This window comes from Ranitomeya variabilis, chromosome 3, assembly GCF_051348905.1.
Source record: "Ranitomeya variabilis isolate aRanVar5 chromosome 3, aRanVar5.hap1, whole genome shotgun sequence".
NCBI lineage: Eukaryota > Metazoa > Chordata > Amphibia > Anura > Dendrobatidae > Ranitomeya > Ranitomeya variabilis.
The window spans coordinates 700513585-700535675 of NC_135234.1; the positions used below are offsets into that span (position 1 = coordinate 700513585).

General features: G+C 46.1%; 1 protein-coding gene across 1 annotated transcript in view; it reads left to right on the forward strand.

Annotated features, from left to right (window-relative positions):
- The window catches only part of ALG5 (ALG5 dolichyl-phosphate beta-glucosyltransferase), a 57294-nt gene extending 35959 nt beyond the window's left edge, over positions 1 to 21335 (forward strand). The window contains exons 6-10 of the mRNA XM_077298197.1: positions 6585 to 6698; positions 8493 to 8552; positions 15355 to 15506; positions 17109 to 17194; positions 20794 to 21335. Coding sequence (XP_077154312.1) covers positions 6585 to 6698; positions 8493 to 8552; positions 15355 to 15506; positions 17109 to 17194; positions 20794 to 20909 — 528 coding nt within the window. The 3' untranslated portion in view covers positions 20910 to 21335. The remainder of the gene's footprint in view (positions 1 to 6584; positions 6699 to 8492; positions 8553 to 15354; positions 15507 to 17108; positions 17195 to 20793) is intronic.
- The last annotated feature ends 756 nt before the right edge of the window (positions 21336 to 22091 follow it).

A 22091-nucleotide genomic window follows, 5' to 3' on the forward strand; every position in this document is an offset into this window, starting at 1 on the left:
TGTCCGCTGGGGGCCTTCTGAAGTTACCATTGCTGGCATAGGAGACTGATTTTTGTTGCCATATTGTCACAAGGGAGTCACGTCCCCCTGGGAGACCTGGAGTTAGAAGGTCACAATGGGTGATGATTTGCAGGTCCTCTTTAGTGATGGTGTGATTCGTGTCATATTTTAAATGTATTTCCCTTCAATCAGTGCTGAAAGGGTTAAGGACTCTTTCCATGCTGGCTGGAAACTTACAGGTGGTTACTTCCAGCAGCAGCTGCTAACATAATCTCACCTACCTATATAAACTAGCTCTGAGCATTTCTTCTGTGCTGGTGAAAGATTCTTCTTCCTGTCCTATGAGTAGAAATTGTAGTTGTAGTGATCTGTAGTTTACTCTAGTAGGTGAGTGTTTAGCTCCTGGTCCCTATTCTTATTTAGTTGATTCCTCCCTGTCCCTATCCTCCTCCCTATTTTGGTGAGTGTTTTTTTAAGATAATGTTTTCTGTTATCCCTGTTTTGTCTTTGTGTCTAGTTTACCTTACATTTCTGTCCCATGCCTCGTGGGGTAGGGGAGTTTACAGATCAAGGTTTAACAGGAGCATGTTGAGGTCGGAGACCCGGGCCTCTCTACCTTCAAAAGTATCCCCAGGACAGGGATAGTTAGGGCCCCTGTTCCAGGGACAGTTTGAGGCCCCTCTCCCTACTTAAGACCGTCATAACCTGACACATATACAGTGCCTACAAGTAGTATTCAACCCCCTGCAGATTTAGCAGGTTTACACATTTGGAATTAACTTGGCATTGTGACATTTGGACTGTAGATCAGCCTGGAAGTGTGAAATGCACTGCAGCAAAAAAGAATGTTATTTCTTTGTTTATTTTTTTTTTAAATTGGAAAAAGTCTTTTCAGAGGGTCATTTATTATTCAACCCCTCAACCCACCAGAATTCTGTTTGGTTCCCCTAAAGTATTAAGAAGTAGTTCAGGCACAAAGAACAATGAGCTTCACATGTTTGGATTAATTATCTCTTTTTCCAGCCTTTTCTGACTATTTAAGACCCTCCCCAAACTTGTGAACAGCACTCAAACATGGTCAACATGGGAAAGACAAAGGAGCATTCCAAGGCCATCAGAGACAAGATCGTGGAGGGTCACAAGGCTGGCAAGGGGTACAAAACCCTTTCCAAGGAGTTGGGCCTACCTGTCTCCACTGTTGGGAGCATCATCCGGAAGTGGAAGGCTTATGGAACTACTGTTAGCCTTCCACGGCCTGGACAGCCTTTGAAAGTTTCCTCCCGTGCCGAGGCCAGGCTTGTCCGAAGAGTCAAGGCTAACCCAAGGACAACAAGGTAAGGAGCTCCGGGAAGATCTCATGGCAATGGGGACATTGGTTTCAGTCAATACCATAAGTAACGTACTCCACCGCCATGGTCTCCGTTCCAGACGAGCCCGTAAGGTACCTTTACTTTCAAAGCGTCATGTCAAGGCTCGTCTACAGTTTGCTCATGATCACTTGGAGGACTCAGACTGACTGGTTCAAGGTTCTCTGGTCTGATGAGACCAAGATCGAGATCTTTGGTGCCAACCACACACGTGACGTTTGGAGACTGGATGGCACTGCATACGACCCCAAGAATACCATCCCTACAGTCAAGCATGGTGGTGGCAGCATCATGCTGTGGGGCTGTTTCTCAGCCAAGGGGCCTGGCCATCTGGTCCGCATCCATGGGAAGATGGATAGCACGGCCTACCTGGAGATTTTGGCCAAGAACCTCCACTCCTCCATCAAGGATCTTAAGATGGGTCGTCATTTCATCTTCCAACAAGACAACGACCCAAAAGCACACAGCCAAGAAAACCAAGGCCTGGTTCAAGAGGCAAAACATCAAGGTGTTGCAGTGGCCTAGTCAGTCTCCTGACCTTAACACAATTGAAAACTTGTGGAAGGAGCTCAAGATTAAAGTCCACATGAGACACCCAAAGAACCTAGATAACTTGGAGAAGATCTGCATGAAGGAGTGGGCCAAGATAACTCCAGAGACCTGTGCCGGCCTGATCAGGTCTTATAAAAGACGATTATTAGCTGTAATTGCAAACAAAGGTTATTCCACAAAATATTAAACCTAGGGGTTGAATAATAATTGACACACACTTTTATGTTTAAAATTTATAAAAAAAATTAACTGAGCAACAAAACTTTTTGGTTTGTAAGATTTATGCATCTGTTAATAAATCCTGCTCTTGTTTGAAGTTTGAAGGCTCTAACTTATTTGCATCTTATTAAACCTGCTAAATCTGCAGGGGGTTGAATACTACTTTTAGGCACTGTATACCCCAATACCATAGTATTGCAGTATATAGTGTGAATGATCAAATAATAGCAGGTTCAAATTCCATAGTTACATACATAGTTACATAGTTATTAAGGTTGAAGGAAGACTTTAAGTCCATCTAGTTCAACCCACAGCCTAGCATGCCCTAACATGTTGACTAAAAAAAAAAAAATAAAAGATTAAAATAAAAACATGAATATTTGAATCACCCCACCTGTTTTCCCCAGTTAAATATAGATGTTTAAAAAAAAAAATACACGTACAGTGGGGAAAATTAAGTATTTCATACACTGGATTCTGACTCTCACAGACATGTTGTTTTTCTTCAAGAAGACCTCCTACTCTGCACTCATTACCTGTATTAGGCTAGGTTCACATTGCGTTAATGTGTGCACGCTAACGGACAGCGTTGCACGGCGAAAATGTCGCAATTAACGCCGTGCAACGGGTCCGTTAGCGCACCCATTGACAGCAATGTAAATTTCGCCTGTAGCGCATCGCTAGCGCGTGCCTTTTTCGGCTCGCGCTAGCGATGTGCCGTTCTTTTGTGACGCGCCGCGGACGCTGCTTGCAGCGTCCGCGGCGCGCCCGAGGTCCGTTCCCCGCTCTCGCAGATCGGGGATCTGCTAGAGCGGGGACGTTAACGCGACCCCTAAACGCGGCCCCGAAAAAAACATTGCGTTAGCGCAATCCGCTAGTTCTAGCGCTAAACGGATTGCCCTAACGCAATGTGAACCTAGCCTTAATTGCACCTGTTTGAACTCGTTACCTGTATAAAAGACATCTGTCCTGACAATCACACTCCAACCTCTCCACCATTGCTAAGACCAAAGAGCTGTCTAAGGACACCAGGGACAAAATTGGTAGACTTTCACAAGGCTGGGATGGGCTACAGGACAATAGGCAAGCAGCTTGGTGAAAAGGCAACAACTGTCGGAGCAATTATTAGAAAATGGAAGAAACAGTCTTCCTCTGTCTGGGGCTCCATGCAAGATCTCGCCTCGTGGGGTAAGAATGATTCTAAAAAAGGTCAAGAATCAGCCCAGAACTACAGAAGAGGACCTTGTCAATGACCTAAAGAGAGTGGGAACTACAGTCTCAAATATTAGTGTTAGTAACACCCTAAGCCATCATGGACTAAAAAACTGCAGTGCACGCAAGCTCCCCCTGCTCATGCAAGCACATATCCAGGCCCGTTTGACGTTAGCCAATGACCATCTGGATGATCCAGAGTACACATGGGAGAAGGTCATGTGGTCAGATGAGACTAAAATAGAATAGACGATCAGTACAACCCCAAAAACACAGTCCCAACCGTGAAGCATGATGGGGGAAACATCATACTTTGGGGGTGTTTGTCTGCAAAAGGAACAGGATGACTACAACGTATTGAAGGGAGTATGGATGGGGCCATGTATCGTGAGATGTTGGCCAACAATCTCCTTTCCTCAGTAAGAGAATTGAAGATGGGTTGTGGCTGGGTCTTCCAGCATGACAACGACCCAAAACACGCAGACAGGACAACAAAGGAGTGGCTTCGTAAGAAGCATTTCAAGGCCTAGCCTGTCTCCAGACCTGCACCCAATAGAAAATCTTTGGAGGGAGCTGAAACTCCATGGTGTTCAGGGACAGCTCCGAAACCTGAAATATTTGGAGATTATCTGTATGGAGGAGTGGGCCAAAATCCCTCTTGAAGTGTACCTACGATAAAAAATTACAAACCTCTCCTTTCTTTGTAGGTGGGAAAACTTGCTAAATCGTCAGTGTATCAAATACTTATTTTACTCACTGTATATTGTTTCATATGTAAAAATCTCATCTATCAATATATAAAATTGATTAATCTCTTCAGTGAATGTCATAAAAAAAAAAGAAAAAAATGAAAACTCCAAAATTGATGTTAATTTTTGGCACAGCACCTCACTGAAAAAATTGCAGTAAAAAAAATATCAAAATGTAATGTGTACCACAAAGTAGTATCAATAAAAAGCCAACGCACCATTCAAAAAACACAAGGCATCGCACAGCTCCATTTGACTACAAAATAAAAAAAGTTAAACGTGGTTGGCATCACCATTTTACGAGATGTGTAACTTTTTTTTTATTTAAATTTTGTTTATTTAAATTTTTTTTAAAGCCACTAAATTAGTAAAATTAAAAAAAAAAGTCTACAAATGTTTATTGCCGCAGTTGGACTGCACTAGAGAATCATGTTCCCAGGTCATGTTTACTGCACAAATAATACCGGAAAATGAAACCTAAAAAACAATTGCAGAATTGCATTATTTTTTTTTTTTATCGCCATTTATCAGCACTTGAAATCATATACCATTTTGCTGTACGCTATATAGAAAAACTAGCTATTGAACCCGTTCTACGCCCGGGTGGCGAGCATTTATATTGGTATATGGTCTCCATCCTGGTATGTGCTGCTCCCATCTTGCTCTCCCATCCTGTCATGTGCTGCTCCATCCTGCGCCCCCATCCTGTCATGTGCTGCTCTATCCTGCGCCCCCATCCTATCATGTGCTGCTCCATCCTGCGTCCCCATCCTGTCATGTGCTCCCATCCTGCGCCCCCATCCTGTCATATGCTGCTCCATCCTACACCCCCATCCTGTCATGTGTGTGCCCCCATTCAGTCATGTGCTGCTCCCATCCTGTGCCCCCATTCTGTCATGTGCTGCTCCCATCCTGTCATGTGCTCCCATCCTGCGCCCCACCCTGTGATGTGCTCCCATCCTGCGCCTCCATCCTGTCATGTGTGCGCCCCCATTCTGTCATGTGCTGCTCCCATCGTGCGCAATCATTCTGTCATGTGCTGCTCCCATCCCACGCCCCCATTCTGTCATGTGCTGCTCCCATCCCGTGCCCCCATTCTATCATGTGCTGCTCCCATCCTGCGCCCCCATTCTGTTGTAATGTGCCGAACCCATTCTGCCTGTTCCTGTTTCCATTCTGCCATATGTTGCTCCCATCTTTCTCTCTCCGGCTCTACTGCCCGAGTGCGGCTGTGCTGAGTGCGGGCGGCTGTGCTGAGTGCGGGCGGCTGTGCTGAGTGCGGGCGGCTGTGCTGAGTGCGGGCGGCTGTGCTGAGTGCGGGCGGCTGTGCTGAGTGCGGGCGGCTGTGCTGAGTGCGGGCGGCTGTGCTGAGTGCGGGCGGCGGTGCTGAGTGCGGGCGGCGGTGCTGAGTGCGGGCGGCGGTGCTGAGTGCGGGCGGCGGTGCTGAGTGCGGGCGGCGGTGCTGAGTGCGGGCGGCGGTGCTGAGTGCGGGCGGCGGTGCTGAGTGCGGGCGGCGGTGCTGAGTGCGGGCGGCGGTGCTGAGTGCGGGCGGCGGTGCGTGGCGGTGCTGAGTGCGGGCGGCGGTGCGTGGCGGTGCTGAGTGCGGGCGGCGGTGCGTGGCGGTGCTGAGTGCGGGCGGCTGTGCGTGGCGGTGCTGAGTGCGGGCGGCTGTGCGTGGCGGTGGTGAGTGCGGGCGGCTGTGCGTGGCTGTGGTGAGTGCGGGCGGCTGTGCGTGGCTGTGCTGGGGGCCTGAGCAGGCGGGGACACCGGCGCGCTGTGGGGGTCAGGTGCCGGAGTCGCCGCTAGCTCAGGCCCCCGGCACTTGCTATATTTTCCTGTCCCGGCGTTCCATCGATGCGCGCTGGTCCATCCACCACATCCTCTGGATGTGACTGTTCAGTCAGAGGGCGGCGAGCATTAAGCGCGTCATCGTGCCCTCTGAACTGAATGTCACAGGCAGAGGATGTGGAGGATGGAGCAGCGCGCAACAATGGAACGGAGGACGGGTAAATATTGCATACTCACCCTCCTGGCTCATCCCTGCTTCTCCGTTGGAGATCGCGGTGTGCGTTCAGTGCTTACGCATACCGCGATCTCCTGGGAGCGTCACTCTGTGGGGTCCAGACTGCGCCTGCGCTTGCACAGTCTATAAAGGCTTCGGACAGATTGACGCTCCCAGCGTTATATTATAGATGCTATTTTTCAAAGCTATGGTACATCTTGTCCCACTAAAAAACGGGTCCTCATGTCAGTCAGTGGAAAAATAAAAAAAATATGGCTCTTTGAAAGAGGGGAGAAAAAAATTAAAACACAAATTAAAATTGTCCTCGTATTTAAGGGGTTAATATAGAATAATGTAGAGGTTCTTGTATTTGCCTTGTGTATACCTGCTATGTGTACAGGGAGGACGTGCAGCAGGCACCATGTGAATTTCGGCAGTTAAATATTTTATAAATCTGCTTTTCCTGTTGTATTGTTTCATCAGGGAGTTCTTGTATCCAGGGGAAAGACTATATTGATGGCTGATGCTGATGGAGCTACCAAGTTTGCAGATCTGGAACTTGTAGAAGCTGGACTTGACGGTCTGAAGCCCTGGCCAGTAAGATGTACCTTGTTCGTACAGTTCAAGGCTATGCAACCTTCTGTTTACTGCACTGCTGGTGGTGAAGCGGTCTGGGGAGGAAAGGTGGATATACACATTAGAGGAATGCCGATATCATCAGGACTGGATAATCATATTTATTCCTCCAGTCCCTTGTTGCCTTGTAATGTTATTTCTGCTGCTTATCTTGCTTTCTCCTATTATTACATGAAGCCACCACTAGGGGGAGACAGTGTTGGGCTAGGTTCACACACATAAAGAGAGCATTGTTTTGGGGATTCCACTGAAATCCTGTTTTTTCTGGGATTCCAACTGAAAGCCCAATGGCTCCATCCTTTATTATAAGGCATTACTTTGGACTCTGTTCAGCCTCCATCCCCAATGGTCTTTGTCTTTTTCAGACATGCACAAAAATGTGACCGACAATGTTTTTGTGCACATCTGTTAAGAAAGAGTCCACACAGTGTCCAATCGACTGTGTTGGCCTTAAAGTAATGAATGACTCTTTTTTTAGAGGGGCAATTCCAACAGGAATCATTGCTCAGCGGAGAGTATTTTGTATGTGTGAACCCATCCTTATGCAGGTCCTACTAAACATCATAATTAGTTGGAGCTCCAGTCTCAGAATTTGGGTTCCCTTCCTTTTAGAATTGGTGCGAATCGAACCAGTCCATTGACCACTTGAGTAATTACTGGCCCAAGGACAGGAGCTCTGAGAACCTCCTTTTACCTCCCGGCACCCACTTCTCTTCTTTTGATTAGTTGGCCTGGCACAAAATCGTCATGAGATGAAGAACCTAGTCGTCGGATGAAGAACCTAGTCGTCGGATGAAGAACCTAGTCGTCGGATGAAGAACCTAGTCGTCGGATGAAGAACCTAGTCGTCGTCGGATGAAGAACCTAGTCGTCGTCGGATGAAGAACCTAGTCGTCGTCGGATGAAGAACCTAGTCGTCGTCGGATGAAGAACCTAGTCGTCGGATGAAGAACCTAGTCGTCGGATGAAGAACCTAGTCGTCGGATGAAGAACCTAGTCGTCGTCGGATGAAGAACCTAGTCGTCGTGAGATGAAGAACCTAGTCGTCGTGAGATGAAGAACCTAGTCGTCGTGAGATGAAGAACCTAGTCGTCGTGAGATGAAGAACCTAGTCGTCGTGAGATGAAGAACCTAGTCGTCGTAAGATGAAGAACCTAGTCGTCGTGAGATGAAGAACCTAGTCGTCGTGAGATGAAGAACCTAGTCGTCGTGAGATGAAGAACCTAGTCGTCGTGAGATGAAGAACCTAGTCGTCGTGAGATGAAGAACCTAGTCGTCATGTGGCCTGCTAATGGAAAAAGAGACAGCTTTCCTGTCCCGTGGCCAAAGATTGCTGACGTGGTAAATAGGCCAGTTCCTGAAAATCAATTTGCACCAACTTTAACTTCCATGTCTGATGCTTATTAGCACACCATGAACATCCAACAAGGTTTATTGTATTAGTGTTTACACATGGGGAGCACAATGCCTGGTGCACACGGATACTCTATACTTACGTGTTTTACCGATTGGCAATACGGTGCTCATAGAACTCTATGGCCCACACTGAGCCTCTTCTGCATACTTTTATGTATGTAATATGATCCCTCTTGGTCTCCATGCTCAGCAGTACAAGGTCCATACCAGAGTCATTGTAGTCCTAAACCCAATGCTCATTTACAAGTAGTTATTTCACTCCTTTTAAACATTGATTTTTTTTTTCTGAAATGTATATAGTTATATAATGGCTTTTTTTTTTTTTTTTCCTTGATTCAGGACAATCTGGCAATATCATGTGGATCACGAGCTCATCTAGAGAAAGAATCCATAGCACAGGTAAATCTTAGTTTGCACTTCAGCCCTTGGTCACGCCAATTTTAATAGGCATATGCAGTTTTTAAACGGGTTGTCAAGAGAAGATAAAAATTCCCCAAAAGGCAGTTAATGGTCTAAAAGAAGTGATGAGGTCTCGTTCTTCAGTCACCTGGCCGCTGCCACTTGTGATTGACTGCATCGGTGAGGTGACTGTAACCAAATGTCATCGTGTGGGCATCTCATGACAGCCCAGAGCACCTGAGGGGTCTGCATCGCAGCCCCTGGGGTTCAACCTGGGCAGTATAGCGTCATTTATTTTAGACTTTTTTTTGCTTGGCAACAAACCTTATTTAATCCAGACAATTTTTTTACATTTACATAGATGGTATCAAATAAATAAAACCCATTTTCTCAAAAGCTCAAAAGCTTGTTAAAGGGGTTTACCATTTTCTTTTATTTTAAATACTGCATGATAATGGACACACCTCCTGTTGGTAACACCCAGTTGTCTGTCTATTTCTACTTTTCTGGGAGGAATAGCAACAGAATTACACAATACATAGCTATAAGAAAAATAGGGATTTTTGTGTACTCACCGTAAAATCCTTTTCTCCGAGCCACTCATTGGGGGACACGGGACCATGGGTGTTATGCTGCTGCCATTACGAGGCTGACACTAAGTTAATACAAAGAAAGTTAGCTCCTGTCCTGCAGTATACACCCTCATTCTGGCTCCCTGAGAACCAGTTCAGTGCAAAAGCAGTAGGAGAACATTAACAATACATAAGAGTACAACATGTCAAACTAAAGAACAAGCACAAGCCATTAGGCTAACAGGGTGGGTGCTGTGTCCCCCAATGAGTGGCTCGGAGATAAGGATTTTATGGTGAGTACACAAAAATCCCTATTTCTCCTTCGCCTCATTAGGGGACACAGAACCATGGGACTTCCCAAAGCAGTCCCTGGGTGGGAAAACAACCGAAAACATCAGGCTTCACGTAACAACTGCCTAGATGTGCGCCACTGCAGCCTGCAGAATTCTTCTGCCCAGCCCTGCATCAGCCGAAGCTTGAGTATGAATATTATAGTCCTTCGAGAAGGTATGTAGGCTGGACCAAGTTGCGGCTTTACAGACCTGCTCCTCTGGTGCCGAATGGCCCAGGAAGCTCCCACTGACCGAGTGGAGTGTGCTCTGATCCCTGCTGGGATAGACTTCCCTCTGATGCGGTAGGACTCCTGAATAGTGGAACAAATCCTCCTAGCTATCGTGGCCTTTGAAGTGGCTAGACCCTTCCTGTGACCCTCAGGAAGCACGAACAAAGAATCCGACCTTCAGAAGGACTCCGTCCTCGAGATGTACCTTCTCAGAGTTCTGACTACATCCAGAGTATGGAGAGTCCTTTCCACCCTGTGGACAGGAGTAGGACAAAATGAAGGAAGAACAATGTCCTCATTAAGGTGGTAAGATGAGACAACCTTGGGCAAAAAGGATGGGGACGGCCTAAGGACAACCTTGTCCTGGTGGAAAATAAGGAAGGGTGCTTGACAGGTCAGAGCAGCCAGCTCTGAAACCCGCCTGATTGATGTGATTGCAGTAAGAAAGGCAACTTTCCAGGACAGAAAGGTGAGCGAAATGTCCTGAAGCGGTTCAAAAGGAGCTTCCTGTAAGACTCCCAGGACCAAGTTAAGGTTCCAAGGGTCTAAAGTCATGCGATAGGGGGAAGCACATGTGTAACCCCTGAATGAACGTCTTCACCTGAGGTTTTGTCGCAATCCTACGTTGGAATAAGACCGATAAGGTGGATATCTGGCCCTTGAGCGAGCTGAGCGCCAGGCCTGAGTCCAGGCCGGCCTATAGAACTCTAGAATGGTGGGAATAGAGAAGATGAGGGGAAGACGTCCGCAATCCTTGCACCAAGCAAAAAAATGTCTTCCAGGTACGGTGATAAATGCGTACCGACGCAGGTTTACGAGCACTGATCATTGTGGACGTGACCCGTTGTGAAAAAACAGCTTGGGTCAGAATCCAGGATTGAACGTCCAAGCCGTTAAACACAGGGCTGCTGAGTTTTGGTGGTAAATCGGTCCCTGGGAAAGCAGATCTGGATGATCTGACAGTCGCCAGGGTACATCGGTGACAAGGCGCACCAACTCTGCGAACCACGCCCTGCGTGGCCAATCCGGAACGACCAGGATGACTGGAACTCCTTCCGCCTTGATCTTCCTGATGACACTCGTAAGAAGCGGCACTGGGGAAAAATGTATGGAAGACGGAACTGGCGCCACGGAAGAGCCAGAGCATCCACTCCTATGGCTCTTGGATCTCGAGACCGCCCTATGAATATGGAGACTTTGGCGTTCAGTCTGGACACCATCAGATCCACATCCGGGGTCCCCCAACGAAGACAGATCTGTTGGAAAACTTGAAGTTCCCACTCCCCAGAGGCGAGACCCTGACGGCTGAGGAAGTTTGCCTCCCAGTTTTCCACGCCTGGTATGTGCACTGCTGAGATTACCGAGTGGTTCCTCTCTGCTCATCGGAGAATGCGAGTTACTTCGCACATAGCCGCCCTGCTGGTCCCTTGATGGTTTATGTATGCCACAGCCGTGGCGTTGTTCGATTGAATTCGGATGGGGTGACCCGCTAGGAGACAATGAAACTGCAGTAGCACTAGCCATATCGCTCGGATTTCTAAGACATTGATTGGAAGTTTCGATTCCTGAGATGACCAGTGGCCCTGAACAGTGGCATCGGTAGACACCACTAGCCATTGAACCGGGAGAAAGGACTTTCCCTGGTGGAGAGAAGAACTCAATGTTCACCATCTGAGAGTCTGCCTGACCTGCACAGATAGGCTGTACCGGCAGTCGAGGGAGAACGGGTTCCTGTCCCAAGCCGCTAGAAGAGCATACTGTAGGGGACGGAGGTGCATCTGTGCGAAAGGAACCGCTTCCATTGCAGCCACCATTTTCCCCAGTACCCTCATTACAAAGCAGATGGAATGAGGGGATGACTGAGAAAGTGCGCCGGCTCTTTGCTGAAGGGCTAAGACCTTGTCTCGAGGGAGAATCTCCAACCCTCGAGAGGTGTCCAGGGTCATGCCTAAAAAGGATATCCGTTGGGCTGGAACGGGGGAAGACTTGGCTAAATTTATCAGCCAACCCTGACGAGAAAGAGTATAGCAAGTGATAAGAACGTACTCCGCGCAGTCGTGGAAAGACGAACCCTTGTCTAGGAGGTCGTCCAGGTAGGGCAGGACGACTACACCCCGAGAGTGCAAAATGGACATGATGGCCGCCATGACCTTTGTGAACACCCTGGAAGCGGTAGCGAGACTGAAGGGCACGGCCGTGAATTGAAAATGCTGTTCGTGAATGGCAAAACGCAGGAATCTTTGGTGGTGGTGGGGGGAATCAGGATGTGCAGGTAAGCATCTCCAATATTGATGAGGTAATGACCGAACGCAGAGACTCCATGCGGAAGTGACGGACCTTGACAAACTTGTTTAGAAGTTTGAGGTCTAGTATGGGTCTCACTTTTCCGTCCTTTTTGGGACAACAAATAGTTTGGAGTAGAATCCCTCAAACCTTTCCTTTTCCGGAACCGGGACAATGACGCTATTGCGGCTCGAAGAATCTATGACTGGGGAAAGAGCTTTCGCCCTTGTCCTTGACGCTGTAAGCCAGGAAGGAAAGAAACGAGCTGGGGACGCGAAGAAAAATCGATCTTGTATCCGGAAGACACTAGGTCTTTGACCCATTTGTCGTGAACGACTGAGAGCCAGACCTGGTGAAAAAGAAGTAGGCGACCGCCTACTCTGCTGGTGTCGACCGAATAACTTCATGAGTCATTGGGCAGAAAATCTCTGGGACTTAGATCCAGACTGTTTGGGCCGATCCTTCCATTGCTGACTGGACCTATAGGATGTCTGGGAACCTCTGTTCCTGCATGGAGAGCGTCCTGATCATGAAGAGGTAGTGATAGTGGACCAAACTGGATTGGTACGAAAGGATCGAAAACAGATTTGTTGTTGACGCCGAAAAGGACACCTAAGCCTCTGCTGGGGAAGAAATTTGCTCTTTCCTCCCGTTGCATCTGAGATAAGCTGATCCAGCTTCTCTCCAAATAAACGCCCACTCTGGTAAGGAAGAGATGTTGGAGACTTTTTTGATGCAGAATCCGCTGTCCATTCTCTGAGCCATGAAGTTCTTCTGATGGTGATGGCATTTGCCGCTGACAGAGCAGCACAGTTAGCCGCATCCAAAGAAGCGTGTACCAGGTAATCTCCTGCCTAAGAAATTTGGCTAGCCAGCTGCGCTGCCTCCGGAGGAAGTTTACTGCTTTGAATGGAATTAGCCAAGGTCTCCAGCCAGGAAACCATTGCTTTAGCTACCCACGCTGCAGCGAAGGAAGGATATAGAGCCGCACCTGAGGCCTCGAAGACAGATCGCGCCAAATTTTCTGTCTGGCGGTCTGTAGGATTTTTAATAGATGATCTGTCTGGCAGGGATAGAAGGGTTTTGGATGCCAGGCGAGAGACTGTCTGGTCTACTGTAGGGGACTCGGCCCAATCTTTTCTCAGATTGGCTGAGAAAGGGTACTTCGCCTCAAGCGGTTTTGTCCTGTAAAGCGCTTATCCAGTCGTTCCCTCTGACGATTAACTATGGCCCGAAACATCAGGTGAATAGCAAATGTTCTATGAGGACTCTTGGTTTTTTTGAAGCACACAGCTTGATCCGGCACAGAGCCGGAGTCTTCATCAACCTTCAGAGTTTGGTTGACGGCCTCAATCAGAGAATCAACCGTCCTCTGAAAGTCTGGGCGAATTCGGATCTAAGGAGACATCCGATTCATATCCGAATCGAGTTCGCTACCAACGTCTGGAGAGGGAGACCGAGAGACGGAGTTCACGGACACCATGGTACATGATTGTACGGGAGACGCTCTACGTATCCGTTTCCTGGACGCTTGTACATTTCTAGATTGTGTGCGGCCCCTGCTAGCCGACTGTTCTCATGTAGGGAAGGGTCCCTCTGCTTCAGATGTGCGAACGCCACGATCCCCAGAAGGAACACTGAAGGATTCAAGCACTTTGGCCAGAGAAGTCATAGATTGAGACAGAGATGAGACCCACTCAGGGGGGACTAAGGACACTGGACTCAGTGTCGACAGGGGCTCCTGAGCGCATTTGGGCTCACAGGCTTTGCAGAGCGGCGAACTCTGAGCTTTTGGAAACGCAGACTCGCAGGAGTTACATAAAGTGAAGAAGACTGTAAGAGTCTTATAGGACTTTTTAGATGCCTTGGGCCGGGACATGATGTACTCCTATGTGCCCCCTTCATCAGGGTTCCCACAAAGGAAAGGATACTGAAAGGGAGAGAGAGCGAGCTAATGCAGCGCTCCTTACCCAGGTCCTGTGTCCCAACCACGAGAATCACACTCCATGTCGCTATCTGGGCAAGCAGGAGGCTTCCTGAGCATCCGGAGGCCCTGTCAGCTTGCAACAGGGTGCAGGAAGATGGCTGACGAGATTTCATGGGCACCTCTCGTTTAGAACGAGACGCGCCCAAAAGTGGGCGGGGACACCACATTAGTCATAGCGGGGCGGAGCTTGGGCATGTACAAGGCCAAAGCCAGGGACTAAATTTTTACCCTGGCCCGAAAAACAAATGCCCCCCCCCCTGCCAGGAAAAGTCTGCTGCCTGTGCCCAGACTGCTCAGAGCCCTCCCTTCTCAGCGCTTACCAGGAGAGGCTGGAGATGTCCTTTGGACGATGCCGCAGGTACTTTCCCTGTAGTGCAGGTACCTCTGTGGTGCAGCTGCTGTCGCTGGTGATTTTTGGACGGTGCAGGGATAAGGTTTAAAAACCCTCAATCCACTCTCCCTTTCATAGGGAGATGGAGAGGAACCGTCCGGCTACTTGCTTCATTCGCTAGACAGTGGTGGAGCAGTGGGGGCTGCACGGACGCCAAAACAGAGGGTGCCTCTGTACATCCAGGGGGTTCAATCCTGGTGGACAGGGCTGGTTGTCCGGCATTAGGCCTGGCTGCAGAAGAGGATACATGGAGGCGACACTCCATGTGCTCATCTGTTGATGGTGCGGGGAGATCGGTGCCCTTTAAGTGACCCGTCGCCCCTAAAAATCAGCCAAGGCATGGCATCCCACGTCGCAGGAGAGGGTACGTGGAGGCGACATTCCAAGTGTTCGCCTGTTGTTGGTTCGGGGAGATCGGAGCCTTGAAAGGATCTGTTGCCCCTTCATCCAGGTAAAAAATCTTAAGAATTTAAAAATTAAAAAATTAAAAGTAAAAATAAAAATGTTTTTGGTCTGAATAGCAGACCTGTGTGCTTCCTACAGACACAAAGCATGAACTGGTTAGCTGAGAGCCAGCATGAGGGTGTGTATCATCCCCCTCTTGCATCTATGCGCCGCCTCCTGTGTTCCTGTTACAAGCCCTGATGTAAGTTCGCAGGCAGCGCGCACGGCGCATGTCTGAGAAGTGTTGGCAGAGCGCAGGTGCCTGGCATGTAACAGGAACACAGGAGGCGGCGCACAGACGCAAGAGGGGGATGATTGACGGCTGCGAGGCAGTTAACACAGGGGGAGAAAACATACCTCCGGGACACAATAGAGGTATAGCGGGCAATTTTATAAAAGTGATTATATCAGCGTTCCGAGGGATAAGAAGAAACATAACAGCCACCTTCACAGAATGCAGCCTTAGTGCTGCTGAAGGTGGCTCTTTTACTGAAAAACGCCCTGGGGGGGGGGGGTGACAGGTTCCCTTTAATCTTGTCAATGTTTTTTTTTTTTCTTCCCAGCGTTCCTTGTTCAGAACTTTCCTCATGTATGGGTTTCATTCCCTCGTCTGGTTCTTGTGTGTCCGGGGGGTTAAAGACACACAGTGCGGATTCAAGCTGTTCACACGAGAAGCTGCTGCGTGCACATTCACAGCTCTACACGTCGATCGCTGGTAAATTCACACATTTTCTTTAAGTTCTAAAAAAATGTTTTTCCTAATTTACTAAGTAAGGTCTGCCCCACACTGGAACTTACAAATGAAGGCTCCGTATTTTGCTCAGGTCCCTGGGCTCTAGCTGAAGCTTCATGAATTTATTTTTATCTTTACTAGCAAATTGTTAGCAGTCCTCATCCCTGGAATTATCATGTGCAAGTATTCTCTAAATATTAAGAACTTTTCTGTCTACAGAAGCTGACTTGCAGCCTTTATGCAAACATTGATATATTCAGACATCCTGCACTGTGCGCCATTCAGATGTGAGCTGTTACCGCAGCTGCCGTCTGCAACTATCAGTAAGATTATATCATCTACAGGCTTCAGAGCTGAACTCAAAGTACTACTTTGTGCCATTGTCTGCACCGAGCGTTCTGAGGAACCCTAAGCATTCACTCTAGGCAATGTATAGTAATTTTATGGAGAAGGCATTAGTTTTGCAAGAACGGAATCCCAACGCATGCTGCTGTTACTGGAGAGGTAGTTGGAATTCCCACACATTTCACACGCCATTCATGGGAATTCTGACCACCTCTCCAATGACTGTTTTGCCCTTTTCTGAATATTGATGCGGATCCCATTGGGAATCGCATTTACTATACATTTAAAAACTGTACAACATGGGAATACTCGTTTAATACAGAGGCACCATGTAACTAAGAATTCTCTGATGGGGTATCTGGAGATTGGTTTTCTATACCATATAACATTATTTATCTGTTAGGGAGGGAGATGTCTGCTGACAGCCTTGTTGGTTGTTTCCAGGCTGTTGGAAAACAAATGTATTTATACTCGACAGTGTCAAGATCATTTTGTTTTTTTCTTAAATGAGTATCCCACACTAGACACTTTTGATTCACCCATAGGATATGCCTGCACCTATGTGAAGAACAGGGGTTCATCAACCACCAGCCTGCCTGATGAGGCGACTGATGTCACCCAGATGAATGGAGAGATTGTGTCTCTCTCTACTTAGTCTTACAAGAGTTTTTGGAACAGCACAAAAGCCATGTTTGCCACAGTCAGACACCTGTATAAATCGTACCGAGATCGGAACACGGTGGCTGGTGGCTCTCCCGAAGCGAGCGTGACATCTGCATCGAAATACATTACATGAAGCTGTCACAATCTGGTCAGGAGAGCCACCGGCCAGTCCTAGCACCACAGTCCGATTTATACAGCTGCCCTGACTGCTGTCTTCTAGAAGTGAATGGAGACAGTGGAACAAACTCGCAACCACCTCTCCATTTACATTTACCGGCAGTCCACCACTCTAACCCATCGGGGGGGTCGCACCATTTATGGAATTTCCCTTTTAAATGTCCTTTTCACATATATTGTATTTGTCCACCAGACTGGAGGCTGTTTTGATTATGCTGCCATTAGACCACAGGGTGCATTGACCTTCTCCTCTATATAATTAACCTTCCTTTTATAAGAAGATGGTTGTGAGCCGATAAGCCACATGATTTGTAAATGGCCTCGGCACAGGGCCGTAATGACATCTGCAGTAGCTTTTGTAAAGCACAGATCAATATGCCGTATCTCCGCTTTATGCAGGGCGTTTGATGTGGAACTGCTATATATAGCTCAATGTCTAAAGATCCCGATTGCAGAAATTGCAGTAAATTGGACAGAGATTGAAGGTAAGCTGAATTCTCCACCGCTGCTTTATACAAATTTGACGGACTAACAGAGCCTAAAGCGGACGGCATAAAATCATTACTATAATGGGAGCGTGATTGCAGACATGATGGTGGGCGGGGGAGGACAACAGGAGAAATGGTGTCCACTCTACTCTATGGAGGAGGAAAGTTGCTCTTCAACATGTATAGGGATTGTCTGAGCCTCTTTAGTAGGGTCTGTTAGGACATATAGACGTCATAGGTGGGATCTCTTTTTCTAGCCGTTGTTGAGAGCCTCTAACAGATTGCACTTAATGGTCAGATATTTATGACTGGCCAACATGATTACTGGATCAGCACCTGATAAATAGACCTTTTTCATTTCATCTTGATGTCATCAAACCCCAAATGTCTGAATCTTCAGCAATCTAATATTTCTGGAGACTTCCAGACATTACCAAGATCGTTGAATGATCTCCAGTCTGGAAGCCATGTATTTTTCTTATTTGCCCCTTGAAAAATGCAGGTGACTACTTTTGTTGAAGGCTTTATTTTGGCTTCTTCATGGCTCTATTTACTCCGAGTCAATCATGAGTCTGATTCCTTTAATCTAGTGATTGGTGAATACATTGGGGTACATCCCCATGTCATCTCTGCTGTAGAGACTTCCCGCAAAGATGCCACAGCGATATCCACAGCAGTATTTATCGCCATAAGAAAATTTGCAGGGAAGCCTTACACTTCACCCTTTGCATTGCATAAGCAGGAATTTCGCCCTGATGTCCAGAGCATAAATTGACATTCTGTGGACTCACGCTGCATTTCTCGTCAATTTTTGCTGCTGATATCCAGTGGAACAACTGCTGCATTTTCACATAGTTGTTAGATCATATGTTCTGGATTATAGGACTGTCATGGCAGTTTATGAACTTTAAGACTGTTCTCTCATTAAGACAGTCCTTCTACCCGATTGGGACATATGGGCATTTGAGAGAAATTTTCAATTGTCCCCTTTTTCAAAGTCCGAAAATAGAAATTAAAATAAGCATATATGGTATTGCCGTGTCCGTAAAAGTCAGATCTATCAAAATATAAATTAAACTACGGTATATGGTAAATGCTGTAAATAAAAACAGAAATTAAAAAAATGCAATAAAGAGCAACCTAAGTTTTATCTACCCCAATTGTTGTTTTTTTTGTTTTTACAGAGTTCTGAATCAGTAAAATGCACAAACATTTTTTTTATAAATTTGATATCTTTATAATTTCACTGACCAATAGAATCCTATTCTCATCATTTTTACCACACATTGAACACCATAAAATTGAACCCCTTAAAAAAACTAAATTACAGGGGTTTTTCATCTTTTCACCATACCTTTTTTCCCCATTTTTCAGTGCATTTTGTGGTGAAATTATTGGTATCTTTCAAAACAACAACTCAAAACACCCCCTTGGATTTTTTCCTAATTTGTTACATTACAACCTGTTTTTAAACATTTTTGTAGTTCAATTTGTGTGTAATTCATCAGCACTAAATATTTTAAGTTGGTGAAGTGAGAAGGATATAGGCATAAATTACATTTATGGGATCAAATAAAATTTCCATGTGCATATGTATTCACCCATTTTGCTATGAAGCATCTAAACATTTCTGGTGCAAACAATTACCTTCATAAGTCACATGCTTAGTGAAAGGAAGTCCAACTTTGTGCAATCTAAGTGTCAATCTAAGTGTCACATAGTCTGTCAGTATATACACACTTTCTGAAAGGCCACATGAAAACCAAGGAGATAGCCAAACAAGTCAGGGACAAAGTTGTTGAGAAGTACAAGTCAGGGTTGGGCTTAAAAAAAAATCCCAATCTCTGACGATTCCCCCCCCCCTTCCCCCCGGAGCACCACCAAATCCATTATGATCAAATGGAAAGAACATGGTACTGCAAAAAACCTGCCAAGATGGGGCCGCCCACCAAAACTCTCAGCTCAGGCAAAGAGGGCATTAATCAGAGAGGCAACATAGAGAACAAAAGTAACCCTGAAGGAGCTGCAGAATTCCCATGTGGAGACTTGAGTATCTGTTCATATGTCCACAATAAGCCGTACACTCCATAGAGGTGGTCTTTATAGAAGAGTGGGCAGAAAGGAGCCTTTACTTACACACAAAGATTAATTGTAAGGCTCGTATTGAGTTTGCCAAAAGATATGTGGGAGACTCCCCAAATGTATGGAGGAAGGTGCTGTGGTCAGTTGAGACCAAAACTGAGCTTGGTAAACTCAAGGTAAGCTCAATGTCTGGTACCAAACCAACACAGCTCATCACCCCACGAAAACTATCTCCACAGTGAAATGTGGTGGTGGCAGCATCATGCTGTGGGGATGTTTTTCGGCAGCAGGGACAGGGAAAATGGTCAAGGGGAAGATGGATGGTGCGGCATACAGGGATATTCTTGAGCAAAACCTGTTTGTCAGTAATTTGAGACTTGGATGGAGGTTCACCTTCCAACAAGACAATGACCCAAAGCATACTGCTAAAGCAACATTTGAGTGTTTTAAGGGGAAACGTGTAAATGTTTTGAAGTGGCCTAGTCAAGTCCCAGACCTTAATCCAATTTAGAATCTGTGGTCAGACTGAAGATTGCTGTTCACCAGAGGAAACCATCTAAGGGTACTGTCACACAGTGCAATTTTGATCGCTACGACGGCACGATTCGTGACGTTGCAGCGTCGTATGATTATCGCTCCAGCGTCGTAGACTGCGGTCACACGTTGCAATCACGGCGCTGGAGCGATGCCGAAGTCCCCGGGTAACCAGGGTAAACATCGGGTTACTAAGCGCAGGGCCGCGCTTAGTAACCCGATGTTTACCGTGGTTACCAGCGTAAAAGTAAAAAAAAACAAACCGTACATACTCACCATCTGATGTCCGTCAGGTCCCTTGCCGTCCGCTTCCTGCTCTGACTGAGATCCGGCCGTACAGTGAGAGCAGAGCGCAGCGGTGACGTCACCGCTGTGATCTGCTCTCACTTTCCGGCCGGCAGACAGTCAGAGCGATCAAAATTGCACTGTGTGACAGTACCCTAACTCCATTGTCCATTCCTTAAGGAATGGACAAAATTCCCAGTGACAAGATGTTGAAAGCTCATAAAGACCTATCCAAATTGCTGCAAAATGAGGCTCTAGAAAGTACTGACTTTAAGGGGGTAAATAGTTATGCACACTGAAGTTGTCAGTTATTTTGTCTTATTTGTTGTTTGCTTCACAAAAAAAAGAACACCAAATGTTCACAGCTGTAGGTATGTTCTTTACATGAACTGATGCAAACCCTGAACGAAAAAAAAGTGAAATGCCAGGTTGTGAGGTAGCAAAACATGAAAAATGCAGAGAGGGTGGGTTAAGTAGGGGTTAAATACTTTTGCAAACCACTGTACATTGTCTAGATAAATAAGTTATTACTCTTGGAAAAGGAAGAAAAAAATAAAAGCACAAAAACAAAAAAAAAAAGACTTTTGATTGACAGGGGTTACTAAAGCCACAATTTCATCAAAATAATATGCCTGTGTGTGTATAAGATAAATAAAATATTACTTTACTCCAAATTTATGTTTTTGTACATACAGGATCTAAACTGGTGCCTTTCTGGAGCTGGTTGCAGATGGGAAGAGACCTCCTTTTTATACGGCTGCGCTATCTCACCGGTGCCTGGAAGTTGGATACCACTGGAAAGTTGGATTAAATTTGATAAAAATTTATAGAAACTTTAATTTGAGAAGAGTCCATCTTCATGGACAACTCTGGAGGTTCTGGGTTGATATGGGACTATATTTAATGGTGTACTGAAACCATCTCGTGTTTCATAATCTCTGGTGGTAGTGTAACCGACCGATGGCCGTATGTTATTACCACTGGTGCAGGCATCCTTGTTTGAGGACAAGTCCACTCTGTGCAAACTTTTTATTTAAAAAAAAATTTCAGACCAAACCTCTGACAAGTTTATCATGTCGAGTAAAAACAGAGAAACATGGCAGACATTACTTCAAATGGCTGTCACGTATTTTTTTATGTTTTTGTTTTGTTTATTTTTTTAAACATATAATTGAAATTCTGTATAATATGTCTAATGGCATAAACACATGATTAAAAATGTCCCTTTTTACATCTATTTGTTATCCATTGTTTACTTTAAGGTTTAATGGGCTCGATGGTGAAATGCAATATGTCTTCAGTTAATGTTATAATTAAAGGGGAATATCCTTTATTTATACTTTGCACTATCGGCAAAAAAGAAAAAAAGTTTTTCAATAAGAGGACTCGACACTGGCTGACCCGAGAGGTCCATGTATTAAGTGGATGACTATGCACCTAATATGCTGGCTTGTAATGCTGCATTTGTCTGACCAGTCGAGGCAACGAACAAAGCAGCAATTTGCAGAAAGTGCTAATTCTTGAACACCTTGGTTACTTCCTATGCTGTAAAAATATATTTAAGAGTTTTTTTAATTTTTAATGTTTAACTTTAATGTTTAACTTTAATGTTTAACTTGAGCAGAATACATCAAATTATTTGGCACCTGGAGGGTTACCTTTTGTTAAGTTGACGTGGATGTTAGCAGATACTCTTCACTAGGTACGGGTACTTCTTCTTTGTATGATGTTGACCAATCGTAGGCATGCAGCAACACAGCAGAAAAAGAACACGTCACGTCACGTCCCGACCTTAGCATAGAGCAGGTTTCCCAGTGTGTGAGATGTATGATAGACAGCCCCGGTCTAACCTCCTATGAGACCAAAACCATTAACACCTTTCAGATAAAGTTTCTGTGGCGGAGGAGCAGAACAGCTGAGTTTAGCTGTGTGACATTACAAACCCTTCTATCACCTCTGCTGTTATGTCCCCTTTCCACACTGTCTGTCCGGA